The sequence below is a fragment of the Aptenodytes patagonicus genome, chromosome 4 (genome assembly GCF_965638725.1).
Source record: "Aptenodytes patagonicus chromosome 4, bAptPat1.pri.cur, whole genome shotgun sequence".
NCBI classification, from domain to species: Eukaryota; Metazoa; Chordata; class Aves; order Sphenisciformes; family Spheniscidae; genus Aptenodytes; species Aptenodytes patagonicus.
In genome coordinates this window covers 62415191-62442268 of record NC_134952.1, presented here as the reverse complement: position 1 = coordinate 62442268, position 27078 = coordinate 62415191, and the positions used below count along the sequence as shown (strand labels likewise).

The 27078-nt window shown below is 44.0% G+C and overlaps 1 protein-coding gene across 6 annotated transcripts in view; it reads right to left on the bottom strand.

Moving 5' to 3' along the window:
* The window catches only part of EPHA5 (EPH receptor A5), a 196891-nt gene that overhangs the window by 81327 nt on the left and 88486 nt on the right, over positions 1-27078 (bottom strand). For all 6 annotated transcript variants that reach the window (XM_076336961.1, XM_076336955.1, XM_076336960.1 and 3 more), the window contains exons 4-5: positions 10408-10563; positions 4271-4606 (exon numbers count right to left, since the gene is read on the bottom strand). In XM_076336961.1, coding sequence (XP_076193076.1) covers positions 4271-4606; positions 10408-10563 — 492 coding nt within the window. The remainder of the gene's footprint in view (positions 1-4270; positions 4607-10407; positions 10564-27078) is intronic.

The window sequence follows — 27078 nt, the reverse complement described above, 5'->3', positions numbered from 1 at the left end:
CTCCTTGGGGCATTAGACATGTTAACTCCTCCTCTGTTAGCAAGTACATCCGGATCTTTCTTCCCCTTCTCCCCCAAAAGGCTCAAAAATATCATACAGGTCACAGAAGGGGATTGAACGCTGGCTTCCGACTTTTCAAACGGAAAACAGGCACAGGGCGTATCTGAAAACACACATAGAGAAGGTCTTTAAGCACAAAGGAGTCTGTGGCATTTGGGATGCCAGCAGGAGAACCGCCCCACTCTCACACCCCCCACCTCCAGGCCAGCTCTGTGCCTGAAGCCATGCTCAGCATGGGAGATGCTGGAAACAAAAAGCAAAGAAAATTGCTCAGCTGTTTAGGCTGGCTTAAAGTGAATACTCTTGGCAGGTTTTAAGCCTAGAAAGGTTTTAAACATTGCAACTTCCCGGTGTGCTCCTACGATGATACAACGGGCGTGCAGCAACCATTAATCACAACTGCTTGCTCCCTACGGACCCATTACAAAACACACATCTCTGACCAAGACATCATGGTAGGTGCTTTCTGTATACAGGGCAGATAAGATGAAAGACCTCAAGGGAGATGCACATCTCTGTCTAGAGTGACAGCGTTACTTAATAATCCAACCTGGTGAAATCGCTGAGAAAAAAAAAATGTCATGTGGTTGACACTTGAAAAGCAAACTTCAATATTAGTGGCACATGCAGACTGCTCTCTGGAAACCATCTAAAAAGGGGCATTAGGTGGCAGTTTCAAAAGTATGAAAACTTGAGCAAAACCATCAACAAGACAAGGATGGCTAACTCAATCCTATCATTGCCACTTATGAATTATTCACTGGGCTCCAGCCCACGTGCATGAGGCACACTTTTTAATGCACTGTGAGAGTGCATTACAGATGGCTCCCTGCCATCTGTGCTGGGAAGTCCCTTGGGCACGTATTCTGCAGCAATCCCATAGGGGAGAACCATGCTTTGGCCAACCCATGTGCCTACAAAGGGAATAATGTCCTCTGTTTGCCTGCAGCAGCTCTAGGGTAGTCACGATGGAGGCCAGCACACTTTCCACCTCCCCTGGTTTGTGGCATTGCTCACCCTTTCTAGATACATGTTTTGCAGCAGAAAACATCTGCAAAATCCCACAGAAACAACAGAGGTTTGGGGATTGCAAGAGGGTGACAGGGGAACTAGTCCTGTATCCGAAGCCTAAGGCCACTGCGTCCCGCATGGAGTGGTCCCATCTTAAGTACTGTCAGGTCCCCAGGGACTCGGGGAGCAGAAGCATGCTGGAATCACCAGCTGAGATTAGCTGATCTGCCTCCTCTTGTGCACAAAACTTTACTGTTTCCTTGCTGTATTTCAAAATTTGATTTCAAAAGTTCAGAGGAAAATTACATCATTCTGAAAATGCCAGACTGATTGCCAGTGCCAATTCTTTTTCTCGTTATTTTAAAACAGGGAGAGAGGAAGGGGGACAAATTATTTTGGAGAAAACCACATTTTTTTTCAGGAAGCAATCCCTTTGAGAGCCCCAACCAGAGGTAGTTTCTGCTGCCAAAAGCTCCCATGCACAGAAGAGGTGGTGTGCCCAGCACCCCACTGCCTGTGCATTCTCTGCAGTCCTGAAATTAGCACGGTCTTTTCGGGAGGGACAAAAGCCAAACCAGCAAAACACTGGCATTTCTCTGCAGTGCTGGGTTAGTGAATACCTGCCAGCGGGATTCCAGCAGCCAGACCTATCCCACAGCATGCATTTTTTTCAATTTCCGCAGCCAGCAGTTCTTGTAGCAGGATTTCTCCTACTGCTGCAGTTGGCCTTGTGTCACTACTTTTAGTGACTCAACTTCATTACACCAGCCTTCATGAAAATATAATTATACCATCAGAAAACCTGTGTGAGGGAAAGGATGAGGCTCCAGAGCTGCATGTCTTGCTGGTAATTTCAGGGGGAAGATGAGTGCTTTGAGACTCCCTGAAGCCCCATGTGCCCTGCCTGCTCTTATTTGAGAGAGGATTTTTCAGAGATATCCAGCATCTTTGGGCATGGCCAGGCGTGGACCACTCCACCCGCACACCTCCATTACTTGCCTCAAAGGACATTTTTCGGAGGCACCTTAAGAAAACAGATATCCACTTTCCATGCTTGGCAACTAGTCTCATTTGCAAAGTCCCCCTCTACAGCTGCTTTATTTCTGGCATGGACAAACCGATGATCACCCCTGGAAGTGCCGAAAGAGCACGTTACTGGGAAGCACGTTTGATGCTACAGCTCCAGCAGACAGGCCTGGTTCTCCTCCTGAACAAGCGGTGGGACCAGCCAGAGAGACAACAAAATACAGTCACCACTCCTTGCTTTGGACAGAGGTTTGATTCAACCTGCTGTTGAATCAAACACGAGAGCATACAGATGCAATTTCAACACCACACAGTGAATTAAACACTCATGGCTTGATCCATTAGTATCTCCCTTGATTGCGGCTCCACCAGGGTGAACAGTGAGACTGAAACAGAAGCTACACTTGCGCACTTGTCCGCAGCATGAACCACATTCGTCACAGGTCTACCATTTCCTGTAATGGACCTTTCAATACAAGGCTGGAGGTGGTAACTATGCAAGGGGGTTATTCTTGGCCTGATGCACAGGAAGGCAGCTACATGGATAAATCCTGCTGCAACTACGGTGAGTCTGGGACACAACTCACAAACCAGGACCCTTTCCTCACAGTCTGCACTGATCAGCAATGTATCATCTCCTCTCGTGCAGCTACATTTACTGAGGTTTATGTGGATTTAACTCTGACATCAGGGAAAATCCAATGCCAGCAATGAAATACTAATGCAAACCCACTAATAGGAAAATATACTTTTTCCAGCAGTTACTGGCAGCAGCCTTCACAACGGGAAAACAGTAAACAGCATTAGGACCATGATACCCACTGATCTGCATTAAACAGGTGCCTTCAACAGGTGTCGTACTGCCATCCACTGATGTTCCTCCAGAAGATTTCCTGCCACATCCATCAGCAGCAACCCCAGCATGGTTTTATTTCCTCTCCTTGAGATATATCCAAACAATTTGTCCAACACTTCAACAATCCAGTCTAATTACCAGGACAGGTATCTGATGAAGTGCGATGCAATCGCACTCTCTTGCTGCTGGTTGCCAAGCCCGCGCATGTACACCTGGGTAGCAGGAATGAAGTGCAGCCCTGCTCCAGCTAGCATTTTTCTGCTCCACGGTGAGGATCTGCCAATCTCCATCTAGCTGTTACGCTGCATACCGCACCAGGTTTCCTGACTAAGCCTTGTCTGTAAGGAGAAGGCAAGGGGTGGCTCCGGTGATCTGGCAACACAGTCCCAAATGCCATCAGTTCACATTCCTGGAAGGGTTCCACAGCAGACAAGTGCCACTGGGGAGCCCTGAAATAAATGGCAGGAAGCAAGCTAGGTAGGCAAAGGGAGAGATCCTAAAACACAGAGCATGAGGGACAAGAGAAGAAGGACAGAAAGGTCTCCAGGGCTTACAGAAGCCATTTGATGTGCCTGGTGTGTTGATGTGCATGGAAGGAGATGTAATCCTGTTTTTGCCTCCCATCACACCTCCAAATGACACGGGACAACGGCAACTCCCTGCCTGCATCCAAGCTCTTTTCAACCACTGGGCAAAGGAAGGGCAGACAGATCTGAGCCCTGGACAAAGGAACAAACCAGTCTACATGATCTCTGCCTGTACAGTGCAAAACCAGTAAGGACACAGTATGCAATGGTATCTCAGCCCTACCTTGTTGGAGAAGCAGTGACAACGTACCGTATCTCACCAGCCTGAGTCCAGTCACAGTGCAGAAGAGGGATTAGATTTCCTAAAGTCACTCAAAACAATTTTCTTAGGGTAACTGTTTGCAAAGTTAGGATGTTTTAACCATCGGCATTTGGAATTGAAACGAACTCTTAGAAATTTCCCTTTCCCAACAGGAGAGGCAACTGTTTTCTTTCTGGTTTAGTGGGTGGATACACCAAAACGCAAAGAAGTGGAGGGATCCCAAAGTAGCTTAGTGTAAAAGGAAAAAGCCACAAATCCTAAAAGTGTGTCCTGCTGGAAGGAAACATGTTGAAGACTGCAGTAATTATAACCTATGAGACACAACCACCCCCCCCAACATATTTGAAGAGGCCACAGTCCAGCCCTCCATGCTGGGGACTTCCACCCATTTCAAAGGGAGGTCTGCAGCGGGTCTGACTGGCTCGGACTCCCACCCCAGACAGTTCCCCAGGTTGAAGATCCACTTACCTGCCTGGTTTGTGGTTACATTTACAGACACAAACTGCCGGGCTCCGGGGTTCTGGTCGGACACTCCATTCACTGCCTCAATTTCAAAGGTATAGTTTGTATGAGCAAGCAGATCCACCATCATGACAGAGGTGTTTTTCAGGCCGGTTTGCTGGGGGAGGTACCTGACATGACCGCCACATGCCTCACACAGACCTGAGTGTGAGTTGCACTTCTTGCATGCAATATAATAAGACACATCTTTCCTTCCACCAGTATCAGCAGGGGGAATCCATTCCAGAAAGACACTAGTCTCGTTAACATTTGAGATGGCACTCCGAGGAGCAGAGGGGGGTCCTGGTTTGTAAAGTGAGAAAAACACATGGTAAAAACAGTATTATCAATCATCCTGGTCTCTACTACTCTCTAGGCTGAAAAGAGATGCCCCGTTGCTCATGTGCCAAAAAGTACACGGGGACCATTTGCAGCAGCACCCAAAGAACTGGGAAAATGGGGATTTGTTTTGAGCACTCCCACCTCACCTCAAGGGGTCTGTGTTGGGATGCAGCCACCTGCACAGGAGGACAAGACACGGGGCTGGCTCAAACCCAACAGGAGGAGCACTCTACCCCAGGGCATTGCCTCTGGTGCTCTCCTTGCTCTTCCTGTGAAGGGAGCTGCAAATCTTTGCTCTGCCCAAGTCACTGTTGGCTTCACCAGGGGCAAGATTCCCCCTCCTCACCCCACTGCCCCTATATTACTAGCCCTAAGTCCTAAAAAGAGACACGCACTGGGGTATTCACACTACTTAGGTACTCAACTCAGACGCCGAATCTTTCCTCTGCGTGCACCCGCCTCTCCCCATCAGCTATTTGGCAACAGTGAAACCTAAGCTTGGGCATCCAAATCACACCTAAGTGAGATGCTCAATGTAGCCCAAAGCAGATGGTGATCTACACGGGCCACTGGAAACACGGCCATATCCGGCTACTCAACAGCAGCCTTCTTGGTCCCTGCCAAGCTCTAGCACGGTTGGTTAGCCACACCGCGCTTGCTTATTTTGCCAAGCCTCCCTGCTCAGGATGCCATTGTGGTGCTGGCAAGGCTATCCAAGGAGGAACAGCTGCCGCAGAGATACCAGAGCTCCTGCAAAAGGCGAGCTGTTTTCCTTCATCCTGCTGGGAAAGGCCACAGCTGGGCAAGCAAAGCCCACCTGGAGATACCTTCAAGACTGCTTACTTGCAGAAGGTGCTGCAAGCTTTTTGTTTTTAACAGACTTGTATTGGAGATGAAGGGCAAGCTGCAGATGCAGCCCTGAAGACAATGTGAAAGGACAAGCAGGAATCTCATACAAGAGATCCACAGGTTTTATACTCAGGGAATGCTAATGAACGAGGAAGAAAAGGGAAATTTATCAAAGCAAGCCGGGATGGATTTTAGTCACGGCACCACCAGAAGCTATACAGCAAAGACTGGGATTTTTCCAAGGGAGGTAGAGGAGGGAAGGCAACACACTCCTTTTTGGTTTGAATGAAGCTGTCAAAACCCATGAGCAGTTCCTTGAAAAGAGCCCAACAAGTAACTTCACCAGCTAGAAATCCATACAAATTTAACAGCCTGTCTCTGGCTGTCATCTTCTCATTTTGTTGTGATAATTAAACTTGATTCATTATTTAAAATAGGCAGTGTTGTAAAAACGAAATTACCTTATAAACCAGAAGCATTTTCCTCTATTTCCCTTTCCTATTCCCCTTTTTAAGTCTATAAAATTGGTAACTGATAAAACACTGTCATGATTTCAACTCAAACTGTTTTGATTCAATGAGAAACTCGCTGCCAGAGGAAATAAATAATCCTGATTTTTTTTTTTCTTCGGGGGGGGGGGGAAAGTAGTTGAAGACAAAAGCTAAGTTAGTTTAGGAAACGGCAGATCAGCTTTGTTTTGTTCTGTGATTACTTCACTACAAACGGGAAGCAAGCCACGCTGTGGGGACCCAGCACTATTTAGCTAATGGCACCAAGGTACAGCCCAAGTCAGGACTATTTTCTGCACTATCATATTCATACTGATGTAATGGAAATGATGAAATTCATCACTGGAGCTGTGTGGAGTTATATACATATATATATATATATATTGCACTCAGGGGTTTTTTTATGTTTTTTACCAGTGAAATTGCCCTTTTTTTTCTTCCACTGGATGAATGCCCTTTTACTGCTACCAGTACTCCAGGAAAAAATAAAGAACTCGGGCACAAGAAACACTTACTGGACAATGTGTCTTTAACAGGGAATAAATTATTACTTTTGTAAAGTCACCAGAGGTTTTTACTTGCTTTGTACAGAATTGTCAGCTGCTCTTCTTCAAGGCTTAAAAACATCAACTTCAGTGGAACTGCTTTGAAGCTAGTGGGACTTCATAACCTATAAAATCAGCATTCTCACAGGGGCTCAGAGAAAGGTCTTTAGTAGTCTACAGATATCTAACAAGACCTACTTGAAGAATCCTGAAACCGCACTTGGGTAAAACTTTGATAAATCACAGCTGGGAGAACAAGACGGTGTTCTACCTTCAGAAGAGGGGGGCCCTAGGTCTGCAAAGACGGTCTGTTTTAATTTCCAACCTCCTTTTGTCAATGACAAAGATATTAGTTTACTGATTTTTTAAATATATATATATATGTATTTTTAATTTGCTACTTTATACTCTAAGCAGGTAAGATTCACCCCTTCTGCACCACAATTTACTGACCAGAGGCAAATACTTTCTGAAGACAAAAATATTGGTATTTTTCTTGATGGACAGCAAACCTGTTGTTTGCTGATGCACATTATTTTAAAAACAAAACCTGAGAGAGAAATTGCCCTCAAGATACAAATATATATATGTACACACTCAAAGTTAACTGTAAGCTTTCTGTGAGTAGAATATTACACTAAATACTATAAAATCTTCAGTTTGTCTCATGTGTCATACTATTAAAAATATTTCCCCAACATGCTCTGAACAGCAATAGGGTTACTTGTCAGACATGAGAGGGGGGAAAAAAGGGTGTAACTTTATGTTTTCATTTTAGAGATGTTGTGCAAGGAACTGAAGCTACGATTACTTAGTTAAGAAGAAATAAAGCGCAATTACTTCCTGGAAGACACAAAATAATATTAAGAGGATTCTCAAATGCCCATCAGGACCAAACTTTTTTTTTGTCTGAGGGCAATAATTATTTCAGACTGCATCACAGCACTATTAATTTCAAAACTACCAATCATTACTTATAAAACATGCTTAAGGAACTGGAAAAAATAAATAAAAATGTATTTGCCCCCCACTGCACTTATCTGAAGAGTTGACAGTGGTGTAGCAGTTAGTTTTCTTTAGTGATGCTGGTGGTGGTGGTGAGACTCAAGCAGCTTGGGACTGAAAAGCATTCATTTTAAATTAGGAAAATGTGATTTTATAGCCGTACTGACTGGCAAGGGGACTTTGCAGGTGTAGAGCTGAAAACAGACATTGATGTATTCTCTAAAATTAACTAGATTTCAAATTGAGGGAATCCTATGAATATTAACTTCTGCGGTAATAAATAATAAAAACATACAAAAAACTTGCAATATTTTCCTACCAGTCATGACTCAAGTCTGTCTCACTTGTGTTTCAGTTCACAATGAGATGTTCCCTTCCAGATCTAATTGGACTGGTTTAAAACGTTAGTGTCGCTACCTACTCTTTACTGTCCCTGCCAAAATTTACTACCCCTGCAGCTGAGCTGGGGTAGCAGATGGGCCCTCCTCCTCATCACCTTCAGCACAAATATAGCTGGATTAGGACAAAATCCCAAGAAAGGATGTGTAGGGCAAGCGAAGGTGACTGAAGCACATGGAGAAGGCTCAGATGATCCACTTTGCTTTTGGGGTAGTAAGTGTGAATGCCAGCAGAGATGCTGCAACATCCTCAACTGCTGCACCGGGGTTTGCAGCGGGCAACAGAAGCTGAGCAGTGCCTTGGTCAGCATTAAACCTCTCATCTGCTCCAAAAGCATTCGGTACCCTGCCAAGCCATATCCTAATACAGCTTCAGACACCATGCCTGTACTTTAAACTAGCTTATAGTAAGCTTTCAAAACAAAAAACCCCCAAAACAAAACCACCCAAACATTAAAAACCACAAACAAACTTTAAAAAACCCACAAAAACAAACAAGCATAAAAAACCCAAACAAACACAGAAAGAAAATCCCATGGTATTTGCAGAATCAGAAATTACAGCCTTTACCTACAGGATTCAAATTGCATCAGAAACCTGGGGGAGACAGGTACTCGGATTTCGTTTCTTTTTAACATGAGCTGGACACCAAGCTTGCTTGTGCCTCTCTGAAAATCCTGCCCTACGCTTAGGTCACAGGAATGCATAAACCTCTTCCTCGGGGATGGCAGCTCCTTCCCTGTGCTAATTCACCAGCAGGACAGACTGGATGCATACCCCTCCATCCTGAGAAGGGACAGAGAGCAACACTACCGATGGTGGGCAGGAGGCACTGTGGACACCGGCAGTCTGGCATAACTCTGTATCGGTCCCTGGCTTTGGTTCTGCCTGCACAGAAAAGCCAATTTTATGTGCGTTTCCAGAGCTCAGAGTACTCCTCTCCCTTCCCATTTCCCAATACCATGCTGGACCTCATCTCATTTATCTATGTTTTTTTAAGTCAGGCCAAGGAGCAAAATGGATATCAAGAAGCCCTGGTATCAAAGTTTTTCATGCTGTAACCCACCCTAGCTACCATTCCAAAAGACACTGGCGTATCTACTTAATAAACTGAGAAGTGCTTGCGTGACTCACCCCCCAGACCACTTTGATCCTACAGCACCACCTACTGCCATGCTGCCTAGGGCTGTCTTTTCCTTCCCTGCAGCACACCTTCCGACAGCCACGTGCTTCATGCTCCTTTGGCTGGTGAAAAGCAAACGCAGAGTTCAAGGGCCCCAATTCTGCTCCGAGTGCCTGCTGCGGGCAAATAGAGACCTGCCAAGGGCAATTTCCTTTGCGAGAGCGTCTCTCCAACAGAAACAGACTTTTTCTTTCTCTTTTTGAAGTGCAAACTTGGGAAGCTAGGAAGGACATCTGTATTAACTGGGATGAAGGCACAAAAAGCCTGCATGATGCAAGGAAACAGTATGGAAGTCACCTCTGCACCATTGCGCAGTGGCTCTGAGCGTGCATGGACTCATAAACTTACTTTTTCCTCCATTGCTGAAGTTTCATGGAAGCTCTACCTGCTCCTGCCCCAGTAGTTCAGCTCCTCTTCAGTCCTTTTTAACCACTTTTGCACCACAAAAATCACATTCAGAGCTTGACAGACCCAGGCTCAGCAAAAACCTGTGGTCTGTGCTACACTCGGTGGGACTAGCTGGGGGAATGCAAATTGTGGCCCTAAGTATCTGAAACATAAACCGAACAAGAAATTTCCAAGGTACAGCTGACAGGATACCTCACAGATGGCAGGAAAAGGGCAAAATTAGTGATTCTGATGCCACTGATGCCACCCTGGACTCCAAATACCCCAGTTTGCTTGTTATGCCACCCTCCCCTTACACCAAGGGGATAAACTCTACGTTTTTGCTGCAGGTTTGGAGAAGCAGTTTCCATCGCGGAGTTTTGAGGCTACCCTGAAGAACGACCATCTCCAGGCGGCTTAGAAAAGTAGGGCTCTCTCCCTGCTTGTTTACTGAAAACGAGCTAAGAGATGATACTAAGCAGGACCATGTAGACTGTATCCATGCCTACTGCTGACAAGCGCTACCCATCGTTTCCTCCGCGTGCATGCCCCACACCGGTACCCATGCACGCACCGATGCGATGTCTGAACGCCATGCTGCTGGCTGAGTCCGCCCACGAGCGGACAGCAAGAGATGAAGCATTTGTTCGTTGCAAAAATGTTTCCTGGGTTTAATGCCAGCTTTTGAAGTAAAAGGCTTTGAAAAGTCTGTTCTCGTGTAACTGAGGGTATGGTGGACAAAGCCAGGGACATTACAAGTGTGTCAAGACTAGTTCAGACTCCAGCCCAGAGCCTGTAAAAGCACATTAATTAGGATCATAATGTCTAGTCACAGTACAGGAACAGCTCAAAAGGATTAAAAACAACCCTATAAGCACATGCTTACTTGTACAGGCCATTGTAGGTGGGTCTGATTCCTTCCTAAAATAGTGTTCTTCACACAGGCAAGATGTGGATGCTTCATCAAGCGTGTAGCTGTGAGGGGGACATTTGCTGCAGGATGGACTGTGGGGTGAAGCTTTGAAGAACCCAGGTCTGCATACTGTGAAAAGAAGAACCACAGGCTAAGCTCTCCCATCATAAAATTAGTCTCTTCACATTTCCTTTTAAAAAACCCCATATCTTCAGCTAGAAAACAGACAAACACTCACGAGCTATTTGGTTTGCATATTTTAAAACAGTCTATGCCACTAACAGACAGTGTATACTTAAATATCTGCATGAAAAGAGACAGAGAAGCTGTTGATTTTTTTCCCCCCCTAGCATCTGCCTTTGCTTGGTATTTATTTTCCTTGTTGAATGCGTTAGAAGTAACATCTTTTGGGCTGTGCTTTAGAAAACATTATTGTGTTTGGTTTTTTTTTTTTCATTCAGTCTTAGAAAAAACAGGTAAAATACATCTCATGGTTTTCGTTTAACATGTTCTACACCCAGAAAACAATGTCTCGGCAAACAAATAGCAACACGGTGGTGGAGGGGATCTCAAGATCGACAGCTTTAAGACATTGTGATAAGGCTACTTCCCTAGGGTCTTTTCCCCTGCAAACCTGTGATGAATTTTAAAGCGTTCCATATAAGACAGACTGCTCTGGGTATAGCCTGAATGAGGCATGCTCGCCATACAACATATTTCTTCCAGCTCCAATATATATGCATGATGAGGCTCAAAGACTTGATACAAGAACTATTTCTGTTCTCACAAATATAATATATGGCTAAGGGCAGCTTGGGATTATTTTTTTTCTTTTTGTAAAATAATTTGAAGTGAATACAGTAATATCTTGTTTCCAGCCTCCTGAAAAAGTGCTTTTTCATGTAAGCAAAGCACTCTGTAATTCACCTCCATGCGCACACTCAGCCAGGAGCAGTGACAGCCACAGGTTTGCACATATCCACCCCGGCTTTAGGAAAAAAACATCTGGCCCTGTAATCGTACCGTTATATGTAGAATTACAAACCCACTGTTAGCAAAAGGAGGAAAACTATTTTGTGTTTGTCTCAAAAAGCAGAGACACGGAGACATGTTAAAGCAGCTCCAAAGTGCTGCTACTTTTTTTCCTTCAGAGATGCTCTAAAATAATTCTGCCCAGTATGATATCAACGATGCACAGGTCTGCTATCAGACTTACAGAAGTTACCTGGAAATCCCAGAGCCTTTCCATCTGCATTCAAACTTCCCCAGTTGTAATTAGCTTGCAAAGAAAATGAGCTCACAGCAAAAGCATTAATATTGTCCCACCAGGAATGTCCCAGACAATCACAGCACGAAGGTCACGTACTAAAATTCATCCAAGCATGACAGAATTCACCTTCACAGTAGATAAAGTATAGGTTTTTACTAGTGATCCGTTTTCCTCTGAGGGACCAACTAGGAAAACTGCCTCTAAAGTTGGCTCTGCTTCCTGCAGTACCAGAGAAACTCTCTCGACATCTTCCCTTTTATGTCACTAGCTTCTTCACCAAAGGTAAGACACTTGCACATCAACTCCGAACTCCTAGAGCCAGCCAGTAAGTCTTTGCCAATGAAGATCACTCATGCATCAAAAGGGGTGTGATCCAAGAGCATCCAGTAGACCTCCCCCAGGCCCCACCTCCAGTCTTGCCCAGACCATGAGGCTCTCACAGCAAGCGCCATGCAACCCTGAAGCAGTTCCCAAGCCCACCGCGGGCAGCCGGGTCTCCATCATGCATCTGCAGACTCTCCATCCTACTCTAGGGGATGCTCCTCTCCAGTATCCCTGCTGACGTCCCCAAACCAGGCACCCTCCCACACCTTCCCCCAGCTCCCTTTTCTTCCCACAAGACAGGCAGAGAACAACTAGTAGGACTGGAGGGGTTTACAGGTTTTAAAAACACAATTTCCAAAATTGCTCATCATCCAACTAGTGCTTCATACCTAGGCTGTGAGCTCTGCGGGACGCAGTTCATCTGCTTTGTGTCCATACACCAGGACTGGTGAAGAGACCTAGGGCTAAATTTATTCTTGATGGCTGTTAGCGGACTTGCCAAGCTGCCCTCGTGCTTTATGGCACATTCCTCAGTTTCTAGCAGAGAGTTAAGTTCTTTTATTTACTTCACAGCCACCTTCAAATGCTGCCCTACCTACAGCAAGGACTTGTTATACAATCTCTGCAGAGTCTTCTGGGAGAGGAGACCACCAAACAGCTCCTATCTAGCCTACAATTTGTATTTCAAAGCCAAATCAAACTCACTTGCACATGCAGACAATAGATATGGGGAAATGAAAGCACAAAAATGTGCAACATATAACGAGGGCAGCCCATGTCTAGTGTGTACTCGATGTAATTAGCCTTCAAAAAAGGACTTGAATTTATCTCATTATGTCCCATCAAGACAGACAGAAAATCATTACGGCACAAGAGTTTACCATGTTTCTATTTTGTGCAAAGCAGCAAATGCAAAATAAGTTCAGTTTTCCTTGACAGATTTTCAACAAGGTACAGCTTGTTAATGACGGTATGACACGTAGCTCAGCTCAAAGGGAATGTTTGGTTTTCATGAATAAGTATGGAGCCAACAGATGTACAATGCCAATAACCCATGTTTTAATGAGGGATGTGAAATGAAACTGAACTGGACCAATTTTTGTATAATCTGCAGGCCCCCATGGGTCAGGCAAGTCCCTTCTCTATGCAAAAGGTATAAGGAGGAACATTCAAGAGCATTAAATTACACCGAAGACTTCAACATGAGTCCTCATAACAAACAGCCAGCAGAGTAGTGTGCTGTCGTATCTAAGTGAAATACTCTTGTGTTGGTTAGAAAGGAAGAATTCAGGGACAGGAGATGGGATATGCAAAAAAGGAGGACAGAAAATAAAAATAAATGCAAGAATTACAACAGCCAGTGGTGGCGTGCCAAGTCCACACCCCTGTAGCAGATGCTCTGGGGAGGACAGAGGGAAATTTGCAGGGTTGCCCCAGCACAGCCTTCCAGCCTCTCGTGACCAGTGGCTTGAGGACCACTCCTGATGGAAACCACGCTTGCACTACCATGCTTGGGAGCAGAAGCAGCCATAGCTGCATGGGTGTTTCAGGCGTAACTAGTATCTATTATAACGCTTTTGTCTGTATCCTTTCCTATGTTTGCTTTGTACACAACACAAAGAGGAGGACAGCTAGTGAGGTGGTTCAAGCAGCAATCCTCTAATAAACAGAGATGCTGTGATGAAACGGACGCTGTTAGATGAAAGCTGACCCAGGAACATCTTATGCCTCTACACTGCAGAGCAGGTATCACGGTAGCCAGATGGGCACAGTGTTGGCTGAGCTCAACAGCCAAAAGCAGAGGCTGGTACCATGTCATTTTTCTGCCACTGGTGGCAACGTCTCAGATATTTCGGAAATTGGATTCAGAGCAGAATACCACAAACAGCCTACATCCTACCTTGCACGTACCTTGGGTTTTGGTCTTTATCTTACCATTCCTCTTCTGACAGTCAACCTTACAATCTCCTCATGAAGTATACATGACTTTATTTAAAATTACATGGGTGTCTGCGGTTTAATTTCTAATTAAATCTTATTTTAGACATCTTATATTTTTATCTCAGTATTTCTAACTCAACAGCTCTTGAAAGGATATGTAGAACTAGCACAGTACAGTCATGCACGTAATGGTACTATCTCTCTTTTCAAGTGGGTGGGAAAAGGAGGAGAAATAAGATGAGCCTAAGACTCCCCACAATCTGCTGCAAGCCAGCTGAAAAGAAATGAAATAAAGTTTTAAGATGTTGATGGGATCTGCTTCTTTCTTCCTAACATTAAAACTGATAACTCCTTAACTGATTAACAGCCACTGATGTGTGAAAATAGTCTTTAAATGAAATTGGTTGCTAGGAAAAAGAAAAAGAGAGTATTTTTAGACACAGCAAATATGCCATAAACAACCTGCTGGTGTTAGGTACAAGTGGGATGTGTTTCTGTTAGTAGCATATCCATTATTAGGAAATTAATTTCACTCTTTCTATTTTTAGTAGCAACCACAAAATGTTGCAGGCACAGAGCATTAACATCTGTGCAGCCTTTTGCTTGAGCCCTTCAGGATGGGCCAGAAAGAGATGGTCGCAATAAAGGACGGCAGCAAGAGCCTCTTGGGACAGCAATGGTGTGAGCTGATCCCTTAAATGGGCAGCAATCAGATTAGAAACTGGCTTCGTACCTTGCAGACGGGAGCCCACAAAAGCCATGCTGACAGAAACTGGCTCTTCGAACGTGGGTGGATGGAGGAGGAATCACTGGTCCTCTTACAACAGAAAACTGGCCTCTTCAAACAACGTGCTGAACTTTATGTGCTGTATCAGTACTAGAAACAGTGAGTACCAAGGGGGCGGGGAGGCAGGCAGAACAAACCAGTAACATCAAACAGCTGGGACTACTTGACAGATTATTATCTGCAAGCTTTAACATCAAACGATTTGCAGCTGCATCCCTGTAACCATCCCTGAGCTTCAGCTGAAGGCTGCATCCAACAGGTAGGGCTCCTCTCTCCAGCCACCCCATGCCTTCAATGCACACTGGCCCCAGGCAACAAGTGCTGGAAGCAATGACCACCTCCAAGGTTCTCCATATCCACAGGCACATACATGGCCATGTTGGTAAAACCACCCAATTAATATTAGTGGGAATTTCAGTTTTGTCCCTGGAGAGAGAAAAGCTAGGAAACATGACCCTATAAGCCCTGAAACCCCGGGAGATATGAAAAAGGTCCAACCTATTATTCCCTTCGCATTCTCGTGATGCTGGGAGGATAAGCTCACAGTACTTAAGTGCTTAGGATCAGCAAAGCGACCTTTCATATATCCCAGAAAATAAAGCTCAAACAGGAATTACAGTGTCTCCCTTGCAGAGCACCAAATTAGTCTCCACAGTAATCAGAAACCGCAAGTATAACTCATAAGGCAGTGCAGCTAATCCATAAATAAAGCTAACGGACAAAATCTAACAAAAATTAATGAGGATAAGGATGCCTAGTCTAGAGAGAGGACAGGTTTTCCGGCTGAAACTGAGGTTTCCTCCCCAAACTGCAAACCCACTTTGCTTCTCCTTCCTATCCTTTAGTCCCATTTGCCTTTTCAGACTGCAAACTTCTTCAGGCAGGGACACACAGCTCAAATTACCATGGCTTTTAGAAGCAACCGCAGCATAAAACTCTCTGCCCCATGGACAGACTCATAATCCACACCGAGCCGGCTCTCAGCTGAAACACAAGCAGGACATGTTGCATGTGTGTATGTTCAGCAGAAAGGAGAGCAGCTCTGTAGCTCATCAACTCTGCCTTCACTAGCACATCGCTCCGGTGCAGGGAATATGCCTCAAGAGTTGAAGAATTTGAGCAAAAACAGGCTACAAACAAACCAACCCCTGTTCTAGTCTCCAGAGCTGCCATGCCTTGAAGCATTTGCACCAAGAAGAGGGGGCTGTTGCCTCTTAGATGCATCCAAAACCTAAAGAAGGGTTTAGTGAGGTATGGTCTTCACAATGTGGAATCAATTAAACTGCTGAGTGACTCCAAGCCTCAGCTTGTACTCTGACATGCACTTTTACTTACAAGAAAAAACAAAACAAAAAACACAGCCAACTGTCTTCATGTCTCCCAACCAATATAAACAGATGATCTCCATGCTCTTCTAAAAAGTATTTCAAGAACTACAGCAACCCACCATCGAGCATCATCCTGCAGAATTTACAAGCAGGCTCCCAAGAGCTAATCCTGCCCTCCCTAACAGCTCTCCTTGAACTGCAGGCTGACACTGAAATTGCTGCCAAAACTATAAAGCTATAGAAAAATGTGTAAAATGGCCTGATTATATCTCCTTTAGGGTTGGTCTCTCTATCTGCAATAGTGCTATGTTGCTTCCTGCAGCACGCCTTGGGGATTTGAAGGGAATTAAATACCTACCTACTAATAAAACACTGTAATTCGAAGCTGCCGGTTTGCCTGAATCCAGTGGACTTGGCAGCGTCCTTCGGCAACTCCAGCACACAATGGTGCAGCCCAAGACCTGCTAAAGGTCCTTTTAAATGGGTTCCTGGAGCTTGCTGGGTAGTGGGGCATCTGAGGGCTTTCCACCTTGAAAAAAGAGACTCGGTCCCTTACCTTGGATGTAAGCCGATTCATGCATCTCAAGTGGGATATACTCTTTTAAGCTTTTTTTTGGTCTAAGAAAACATCGTGTCTTTTGATGCTGTTCTGTCCAACCCCACACTAACTCAGGCTGAATTACCTCCACTCCACATTGAAATCAGCTCTAGCTCTGAATACCAAAACAACCTTGAAAACTAGAATATAAATAAATTAGTACTTTCAGTTCCTCCCTTTGAAATACCACTTTTTCTACCACGTGACTCCCTAAATTGTCACACAGCAATTTATGACATGACCGTAGTTGCTGGAAAACTAAGAATTAACTGCCACTAATGACATTAATGTGTTTCTTCTAAACGGTATAAAACTTCATCACATGGCATCGCTCTGAAAAATTCATCAAATTCCCAAGTCAGCTACGTTTGCAAGCCATAAAAATACCTAGAACACAATGCGTTTGAAAATGCTCATGATTACATTAAGATCTTAATGGGCTATATTTCTGCACATCCTGACTTTGCTCTAAAGAAGATTTTGAAGCAATCAATGAGGCAAAACCTGAGTCAAGCCTAAACTCCCAGCAGTGTGATGGAGGAGCGGGGAAGGAAATTTATCCTGGCATATATGCAAACCCACGCTATCATTTGGGTTTGATTTTGCAGAAGGAAAGCAAGCTACAGAAAATAAATGCTCTTAGGGGAAACAGAAGATTTTTCAGAAGCACTCAGCACTGCATGAGCATGCTCCCACTGGCTGTATCGACAGCAGGGCTAGCTGGGCATGCTTTGGTTTTGTGGGTGGGGGTTTTTATTCCCCCTCCAAACTTTCCTGTCCAAAAGTCCCTGGGAGAAACTAGTACATTTCTAGAGAAAGCACTGCTTGGGATGAAGTGTAATTTCCTAGCAAACCCAAAATTTCTGAGACCAGCAGCTGCATGCTCTTGCAAGTGTGTACAAGGGCTCCTTCAGCTCTCAGGCAAGTGGCAACTGCGGTCCTCCTCACTCTCTTGTTACAAGGGACAGATCCAGGTTGGTCTTGCTGAGCCCCAACTATCTGGCTTACAATAAAAAAAGGCAGTCCACATCCTGTTGCCACAGCCTCTCTCCCTATTACAGCTATAAAATATCTGTCTCCGTAAATCTCTATGTCTATCAAAATCTATCTGTGTATCTTTTCTTTGTTCTCCAAGGTGTGGGATGAAGATGAGCTTAAATTATGCTTAAATTACTGTCATCTTTTTTTTTTTTTTTTTTTTTTTTAATGAAGACAAACTGAAATCATTTTACTCCCTTAAACAGAGGAAGTGATGATTTACAACACTGCACCTAAGGTAAAAAATACGATTTAAGATACAGAAGGCAGCAGAGACACATTTGTTTCTGCATGCTCGTAAACATAACTTGAGATGCCTGGCTCTGCATGTAATCCAAGAGGCACAAGAGTCTGTTTTGGGGGTTTCTGCACACAAAGACATGCACCCTGGGTTATCCTTTGTTACGTGAATGGTAACTTAAACATTCAAGCTGCATTGCATGCTAAACGAGGGGAGGATTGATGGACAAGCCACAGAACTCCCTCAAGTTCGATAGTGGCGTTGACTGAATAGCAATAACAAGCATCATCTCTAATGGCAACAGGGGGACAACAGGATCAAACTTGAAAATGATGCCGCCAAAACCCCGCTATGTCCGTCTGTGTACGCGTACTGCAGACAGTAATGCAAAGACCAGTTGGTAAAATCTCCTGGAAAACAGGGTTCTTCAAAGCTGCATGTTTGCTGGCACAATACTACAATAAAAGAGTTTTAGTCTTCTGGTTCAGTCTGCCATAGGGATCTGGAGCCCAGCCAGCAAAAAAAGAAAGATTCTCTAATTATGCTGTGGTTTGGACAATTGCAACCCATTGTGGTTAAGAAATATGACGTTTGGGAGGATTTATTTTGATGATTTATGTCATGTGTGTTTACTCTACCAACATTTCAAGGTTTTAGCCTGAACTAATAGACTGTACATACGCAAGAAGTAAAGAGAAGTAAAAATGCTTAAAATATTTCCTTCTGGTTGGCTCTACCTTGCGCAACTTCATTTGTGTGGACAAGATTTCTAGGTGGTATAAAATCAGCCTTTCCTCCACTGACTATTTTGGTCCAAAATAGGCAGCATCCCACAAACCTACAGTGATGCTAACACCTACACAAAAGGATCCTTTCAAACCCTGCCTCAACTGTTTAAGGGCTTGTTTGCTTCCAGCTTTATGATCTTCTGTCTCAGGAGGTAAATTTGGTAGGACTGGCTACAAACAATTTATTTTGAAGTTATTCCTCTGTAATTTATGGCTAAACATATGTCGCTCCAGACACATCTATACAAATTCCATCAGAGGGCAATGAAGATGGATCTTTTACAGTCCTTCTGACCAAAAAAAGATAGGAAGGGTTTATCCAGAGTTGCCTGGACTAAGTGTGCTAAATGGGTTTACATACACAAAAGTGACTCTGGGGAAGTGGGGGTTTTTTGCAAATTTAAGATACAGGCGATGCTAGCCAATTCTGCAGTGGGCAGGCAGTTTAGAGGCACACAGAAGGAAACGTCGATGTGTCTCTTGGGGAACATCTCCCTTCAGTCACGCCTCCTTCCACAGAAGCTTGTGGGTTTTTGCATTGGAGCACACTGGTTGGAGTTACAGATGCAGGTCTCGCCGAGCCAAATTCTGCCCTGATATGCATACCATGAGATGCTTTGGCTTTGGTTAGGAGGCAACAAATCAAAGGGTATGTGCAAGAAGGATGTAGCAAGTATTAATATCCTGAGAAATTTAGTGAGGAAAGCTGAGCAAGCTACACACACACAAAGTGCAGAAACATCAAGCAGTTATCCCATCACATGCAGATACAGCGCTTCATGATTTCAGTTTAATTAACCAGACATCAAAATACGAACATTATTTGTTAAGTTGACTAAACTACTCCTTTGGGTCAGATGAACACTGCAACACTTCACAGTTCATCTGCCTTGCCAAGTAACTCCATTGAACAGCTCCTCTTTAGGAACGAGTTCAAAGGGCAACCTGAGGCATTGCCGACTCTTCCCACGTTGGCCTGACAATATTGGGAGCTTTTCTTTGAGCTCCAATCCTGCAGCCCTGCAACAACAAGAGAATTTATTTCAGTACAATCTCTCCCATTTCTGGAGGAAAATTTGCTGCGTGTGAACAAACATGCTCAAACCCAATGAAAATCATTACAACTTGACACTTTAAACCTCCTGATTTTGGAGCCAATCTCAATACTATTTGGGTGGGTGGCCTCATGGCTTTTGGATGCTGGAGTTGGACCGTCCTTGCCATGAACTAGCTAGAACTGCTGTGACTCCAGACCAGACAGAAAAACACCAAAACCCCAGTGAAAAAAAAATATGCAGTTATATCCCAAGAAGATATTTTCTTTGTCAGACTATAAACAGTACTTTTCTGAGACAAAAGCATCCTGCTCTTGGGAGGGAGATGTCCTGCTAGTGTCCCTGTCCACTGCCTCTTCTCATGGGCTTTGTTCTTGCCCCCAAAATGACTGTTCAGCCTATGCAACTGCTCCAGAAATTCAGATGTGAAGCAAAAAGTAAAGCAAAGTAAACATTGCCTTCCCTCTTGCTACGCGAAGCCTCACCACAACCTCCTTCCCGCCAAATCCATTTCCCCATACCATAAAGCGCTAGCCTGAAGCACGCTTTGCAGCAGCGATGCTGGCCATTCTCACAAGCTTTTTATTTAACGTTTTGAGCTGCCAAAGCTTGATTTATGGGGATTTAATTCTCAGACTATTATAAGGGGATACTGTTGCTCACGTGTTAGCTGGCTCTCCAGCTACACCAAAAGAAATAAGCATTGCCTACATGAGCCTGTTTGCCCGGGAAACCCAGCACTATCTTTATTTGCAATTTCTGCTGCATCTCCGCACCCTTGCATCGCATCAACTTGAACAGTCTCCTAAGGCAGTTTGGGAAAAAAAACCCAACGCTTCTGCTTTACAGAAACCATTCACATTTGACTTGTTCAAGGGAAGACTGGAAGACAACAAGAGGGGAGAAAGGGGAGCAGCTGGTGTGGGCACAGAGCATTGCACCCTGGGTTTGCAATACCTACGCCTTGCAAGAAAAGACCACAACCTACTCATTTTATGTCTCATACACAACTGCCCCCAACAGTTTGCCATCCCACAGCTCCTCTTCCACACCTTGTTTTCAAAGCCTTGTCAAGTATTGTGGCATCTATCCTGTGATACCTAGCGGGCAAGGGTGGCACGGGAGGATGCTGCTTGTTTCTCAGCAGCCCTGAAATGTAGAGACTGCAGGAGAATCTGCAGAATCAGTCTTGTCATGAAAAGAAAAAAAAAAAAAAATAGAGAGAGAAAAGAGGTTTCTAGCCTTTTTGAGAAGAAAGCCTGAAAATGCAAACACCAACAGCTCAACCAGAAGAAGGCAAATGTAAAAAGCCCAGTATTTATTCTTTTATTTGAAGTGGTACACTTTGCACTGAAAGACCAAATGGGAGTTTCCTGACTCAAGTAGGGACTGGTAATATTTTCCTCCCTGTCATCTCTTGGCCTCCCAAATATGCAGCATCCATTCCATACAGATGCACTTCTGGATGCTGGTTTCTTTTCAGATCCACTAGAAGGCAGCTAGGAACTTCTGAGGCTCTGACACTTAGCCCAAATACCATTCACAATTTATTTTTTTAAAAAGTTGTACAAGTGGCAAAAACACAAGGTTCATTATTCTGCACAGAAATTCTCTCATCATCCAGCCAAATTTAAAAATAAATAGTTGCAATTAAATGTGTCGCTAGATTATTTATGTAGATGCATTCAATTTGCAGAAAGCTGCTATAAAATATTCCCCTTCAATACAAGGGAAATTTATTACACTTTCACTGTATACGTTCTTCTCCCTGCTCAAATCTATGTTCCTCCCTGCCTATTTTATTTCCCCCGTCTTACTTAACACATCAACTTCCAGCCACTGTTTCTGCTACCTTTGTCTTGAAGGAATGACAGATGTAATCCAAATCCAAATGTTTCTTGATTATTTGTGAATGAGGCTGCTGAATGATTACTAGACAGATAATTCCAGTATTTCCCTTGCAATCGAGGACCTCTCCTCGTCTCTGCATTTTGCTCTTACAGCTTCTAGGTAAGTGATACACACTGAGGCTGCCCAAGGCTTCAGAGTGCATATTAATTCTGCCAGGAACTCCAGACACTCTGAAGAATTGCTAATTTAACAACAGACTGAAATTATTTTTTCTTTCTTTATTAATTGCTGTGCTACTTGAAAGCGACCACTGCCCCAACTGTCTTTCAGCGTGAAGAACGGGGCATTTCATCCTGCCAGGAAATAATTGAAAGCTTTCTCCCCAGCAGTCCCTATATTCATAACCAAATATAAATGTGTGAAACAAGTGCTAATAAAAATAGGTTAACTTGCTGCAGGTGTTCCTCTGTCAATTTATCCAGGTGATATTAGCAAAATCTGACAGGGAAGCACAGTAATATATTTCACTTGTGCCTTGACATTTTGATTCTGTTTGTTAGGGTGTATGTGCAGGGATCTGGCTTTTTCTCCAAGACCTCTATAGCTGTCAGTCTGTGCAAACAGGATTTGACAAGATGTCCATTTAGCAGGACAGGAGGGCAAGAAAAAAAAAAAGGAGAGAGCTGGAAAGACCAGGTATCTGTGTAAAGCTGCACTGCAGTGCAAAAATGGATGCTCTTCACATACCGAGCAACTTGAAAACAAGATCAGCTTGATATGCAGGATCTGAGGCAGTTCGCATCCTTTAATCAATAGTTCCTTCAAGAAAGGTGGCCAAGAATAATATAAATAGAAGGCAGAGGAGAAAGAGGACAAAAGGCCGGCGTTGGAGAAGGCATCAGGATCACTGTACGCTCGTCCACAGGAAGATTTTTGGCTGGTCTTATTTCTTTTTTAAAAGGAGAGAGGAAAAAAAAGAAAGCTCTCCTTTGCTCCTGAGAAATCAGATTTAAGAAGAAATCTAGATAGGAAGTTTTGCTTTCCAAGGCTGCCCTTTTTCAGCCTGAGGAAAGAAGCAGAAGGTGATGAAGCTGTCTCTTCCAGGAATAATGTAAGAACATGCTCTGCTTATGGAGTCCCAAATTTAGAAGCCTTCATCTTGTCTCTCCCTGCAAAGAACTTTGGAGCAGAAGCATGCAGATAGGTTACAATGAAATACAGTAAGAATTAGCTACAAAGATGAAACAACATAAAATAAAGATAGCATTTAAAAAAGACAGTAATCAGAGTTTAGAGATTTATGGTAACTGGCTGGTAAATGAAGGTAACGAATGGATTCTGATCATCTGGGCTATTCCTGCATCTCTGCAAGACTGTCTTCAAGAGGGGGTTAAAAGCAAAAGTGAATGTATAACTCAAGTTAAAATCCAGAACAAAGGTGTTAAGTAGTGGGGTTTTAACCAGACCTTACCTTTCAGCACATGCCAAAGTCACTACAGGGCCTCCACACAGCATCAGCCACACCAGTGCTGCCTACAGGCAGCACAACCAGGCAAGGGCTTGCCTTCACCTCCTCCGGGATGCATGACACCTGCTCACACCACATGCTACACCAGGCTGCAGAGAGGCATCTTCTTCCCGCCCTCTCCTTTCAAAGGCCATGCAGCCCAACACACAGTTTTCATGGTCCAAAACACATGAGAGACCACAACCCTCATCCTGCACCCAGCCACCCCCCAGCTCACATAGAACCACCCAGGTCCTGTTCAAATGCATCGATGGACAAGAGAGCAGGCCATCCCATGGCTATGGGAGGGTACGTACCACCATCACGCACGCAGATCAAGCGACCTACAGCTCAGTCTGGGAGCGCTACCAAACTGCAAGCCTGAGAGCCGGACCAGACAGCACCAAAGCCACCAAACCTGGTCCCAGCCACCAGGCAGGTCTGTGAATGACCTGCCATCCCAAAAACCAGAAGGCTGGAAAAAAGTTTGTGTCAAAAAACATCCAAGACAGACATCCCCGATCAGTTGTGCACTTTCACAGCATTCCTGGACATCACCTCTGGCATAAAGTGATGAAAGGAGACCTCAGCCAAGCAGAGCCAGTCATGCCCTCCTTCCTTTGCTGCTCCACTGAAGCAGAAAATATGTATTACTGAAGCCATAAAGTGCTTACAATTATGCCCCCAAACCCAGTAATCTCCACTGACGTAGGTAAATTGCTGACCCCTCTATCACTGTTATTCATGATGCAAAAAAAACTTGGGTTTTCTCTGCAGCTTAATAAAACCTGTGGGGAATTGGCGCAAGGCTTTCATTCCTTATAGCTAGCCTTTAATGTTGAAGTCTGGATTTCCTGGAGGGGAACTGTATAGCTTAGAATAATTAGTGATTTACATATAGAGTTGTCAACAAAGATACATGGTATTAAGTTACCAAGATGAAGGACTCCACCTTCTCGGTTGCTACTTTTGATTTTATTTTATTTAAAAATTCTGTATTTTAATTCCGTTCACATTCTGCTATCACTAGTAAAGTGGCCTGAAGCGGACAGCAAGAAGAAAGCACTAAATCGAAGGCTTAAATCACTTCTTCCTCAGTTCCCTGGCAGATTTAAAGAGCAACCTGGCACTAACGCTTTCAAATAATATACTGTTGGACCTGACACAGCAGAGACTCTGCTTCAAATCACACAATAGTCCAGGTGACCGTGCAATTACAATTAACCTCCTGCCCACTGTGCCTAATGACAAATGATCACATGAATGATAGGATCAGGAAAGGACCCAGGTATCAAAAAAAAAAATTGTTTCTCATTCTTACATATTTAAAAAGCCATTTTCAGTTAGGAAAAATCCAAGGGACACTGATTTTAGTTTTGCATCCAAAAGAAATTAATAACCCTTGCTAAGACACATGCAAGCATAAGCACACGCTGTCAGCCTTCTAGCAGCAAGAGGGATGCATGGAAGTCTCCTACCACCACAGCACTGTAATCGGAAAAGTACTAATATCCTGTACTGCTATAAATCTCAGCCCAGACCACAGAACATGAATTTTGTCCATGCTGGATAAAAAAAAAAAGGTAATATAACCTCCAAATAGCATGCAATATTTTTTTGGCACACTTATTTGGCCCATGGGGTTCCCATTACAAGGTCGCTAACTGGGGAGGTATCCTATGTTGTCCCATCAGGTTTTGTGCTTTTTCTGCTTTATGTCCCTCATCTCCTACTTACCTCGTGAGCAACCTTTACCAAGGAGCATCCTACTCTCTCTGCTCACACAGCATTTTCAGGAGTAAGCAGAGCTATTTTCCAGCCTGCTCCCTTTGCAGAACATGGAAGCACAAAGATCGTGCCAGAAAGAGCTGATGGCACCCGTTTCCTTTCCTGTACCTGGCTCTAAGGGGGGAAGAGTTTATTTGCCCCAAACGCTCTCCTAGTCAGAAGTTACTGCCCCTCCAGATCTGCCGGCAGAGCAGTTGGAGTGACCTCTTCTTCACTTGCTTCAGTGAAGCAAGCTCATTAGTTTAAATAATTTGTTATGGTTTTTGCTAATTCACTCATTCTAATCAGCGTCCAGACCCGAAGGGGCAGAAACCTCCAGCTGAGGAGCAGCAGGGCACATGTGTGTGTGTATATATAATTTTATATTTATATGTATAGGACATGCTCATGCAAATTCTATCCGCCACTCTTCCTAAATCTGGTATTTTCTAGCATAGATATGTCTCCCAAGAACAACAGAAGCAATATGGACATGTCCACCCAGATGTCACCACTTGCACCTCGAAGCAGCAAATTACTTGCAGGCACTGCTAAGACCTCTTTCCAAGCAAAGCAAACCTTTACCTCCTACTTGCTCCAGAGTAAAAGGACGCAGCACCACCAGACATACATGGGCCATACCCCCAGCCAAGGTTAACGGGCAGCGAGCAGCACTGCGTTTTGGCAGGCCCCTCCTGCAGAGCATGTTATGGCAAGTATTTACCAAGTTGTATGCTGAGCTATTTTATCATAGGCAATCACAGACATAACACAATTGGGAGATAAGCCCGATAACGCAGAACATTATGTATAAGGGTTTCTCCATATATTTATAACACCTATTTCAGCATGAGTTTAGACATAGAGTCTTTTCATATAAAAGAAATAAATACAAATATACTGTATTCTGGCAATTTAGTCTGATGGCTGATTAGGGAAACATTGCTTCATGAATTCTAAGCCATGACATTTCCACTAATCTTCCCATTTCAACAGCAGGAAAAGGAATGGCTTTCATATCTCCATGCTTATCATTTTCAAGCTGAGTATATTATCTGCTAGTCTCTGGATTTACCCGATAGCTCTTAAAAAACCAAAATATACCGCCACGGTCTATGAAACTTATGTGTGGCTTACTCAGAGAGCTGTATGTCATTCTGAAGATGAACAAATGTAGAAACTAGCTCTCATCTTTTTTTGAAGTATGTCAAATAAATAAATAACCAGATCGTTATCTGTTCTTCCCCTTCAATGAGATTGCTGCTTAAAAGGTTATAAACAATGACGTTTTTGCTTTTGCAGAAGGCTATGTATTAAACTTCTCATATTGCCTTGCAGGGATCAAATACAGTCTGTTTGTTGTCAGCTTTAAGCCTGCTCTTCTGCAAAGCCCCTCAATGTAATAGCTACCACCTCCCTACACGCCAGTTTGCCCCCGAGACCCTACCTTGCAACCCTTGCAGCATCTTCCCATCCCCACAGATGTTTTAACAACCAGAATGAATAGTCTTGAGTTCCTCAGCTGCAGTTTCCAAGTTACAGATTTTTTTTTTTTATTACCTTTGGGTTTCTCATGGGTCAGCTCCCCAACTGGTGCGAGCTGTTACCTACAGCCTTACCTGGGGCTGCTCTCCAACCACTGAGCATCAATTGTGATTGCTTGCACACCCCTAGGACACAACCCCTTGAGGTCTTACAGTGCGGTGGGAAGCAGTCTGCTAGAGTGCTGGTTACAAACTGAAATCCTGGTTATTATCACAAAAATACATGTCAGTCCACACACCTTCCCTCACATAATAAATTTATATAAGTCATAAAATAATTTATCTTCTCCATATTGATTGACTAGGATACCTCCATACCAACATCAGGACGGTGCAGAAGGGACAACAGCGGTCTCCTCAACCCTCTTTAGATGAGAGAAACAGATTTTGGTCTGCTTTCACTGCCTCTCTTTGTAGCACCCATGTTTTTGTTTGCTAAAGGTCTCGCATTTGGACAGACCTGTTGGCTAGCTGAACCGTACACTCACAACAGGATCTCCAAAACACAGTCCTGTAACAGTGCTGTATATTTCGTAAGAGCACAGTGAAAAGTCATGGTTTGATGGAGGAAAGACAGGCTTGTTTACAGATACAGGGTTAGCAAA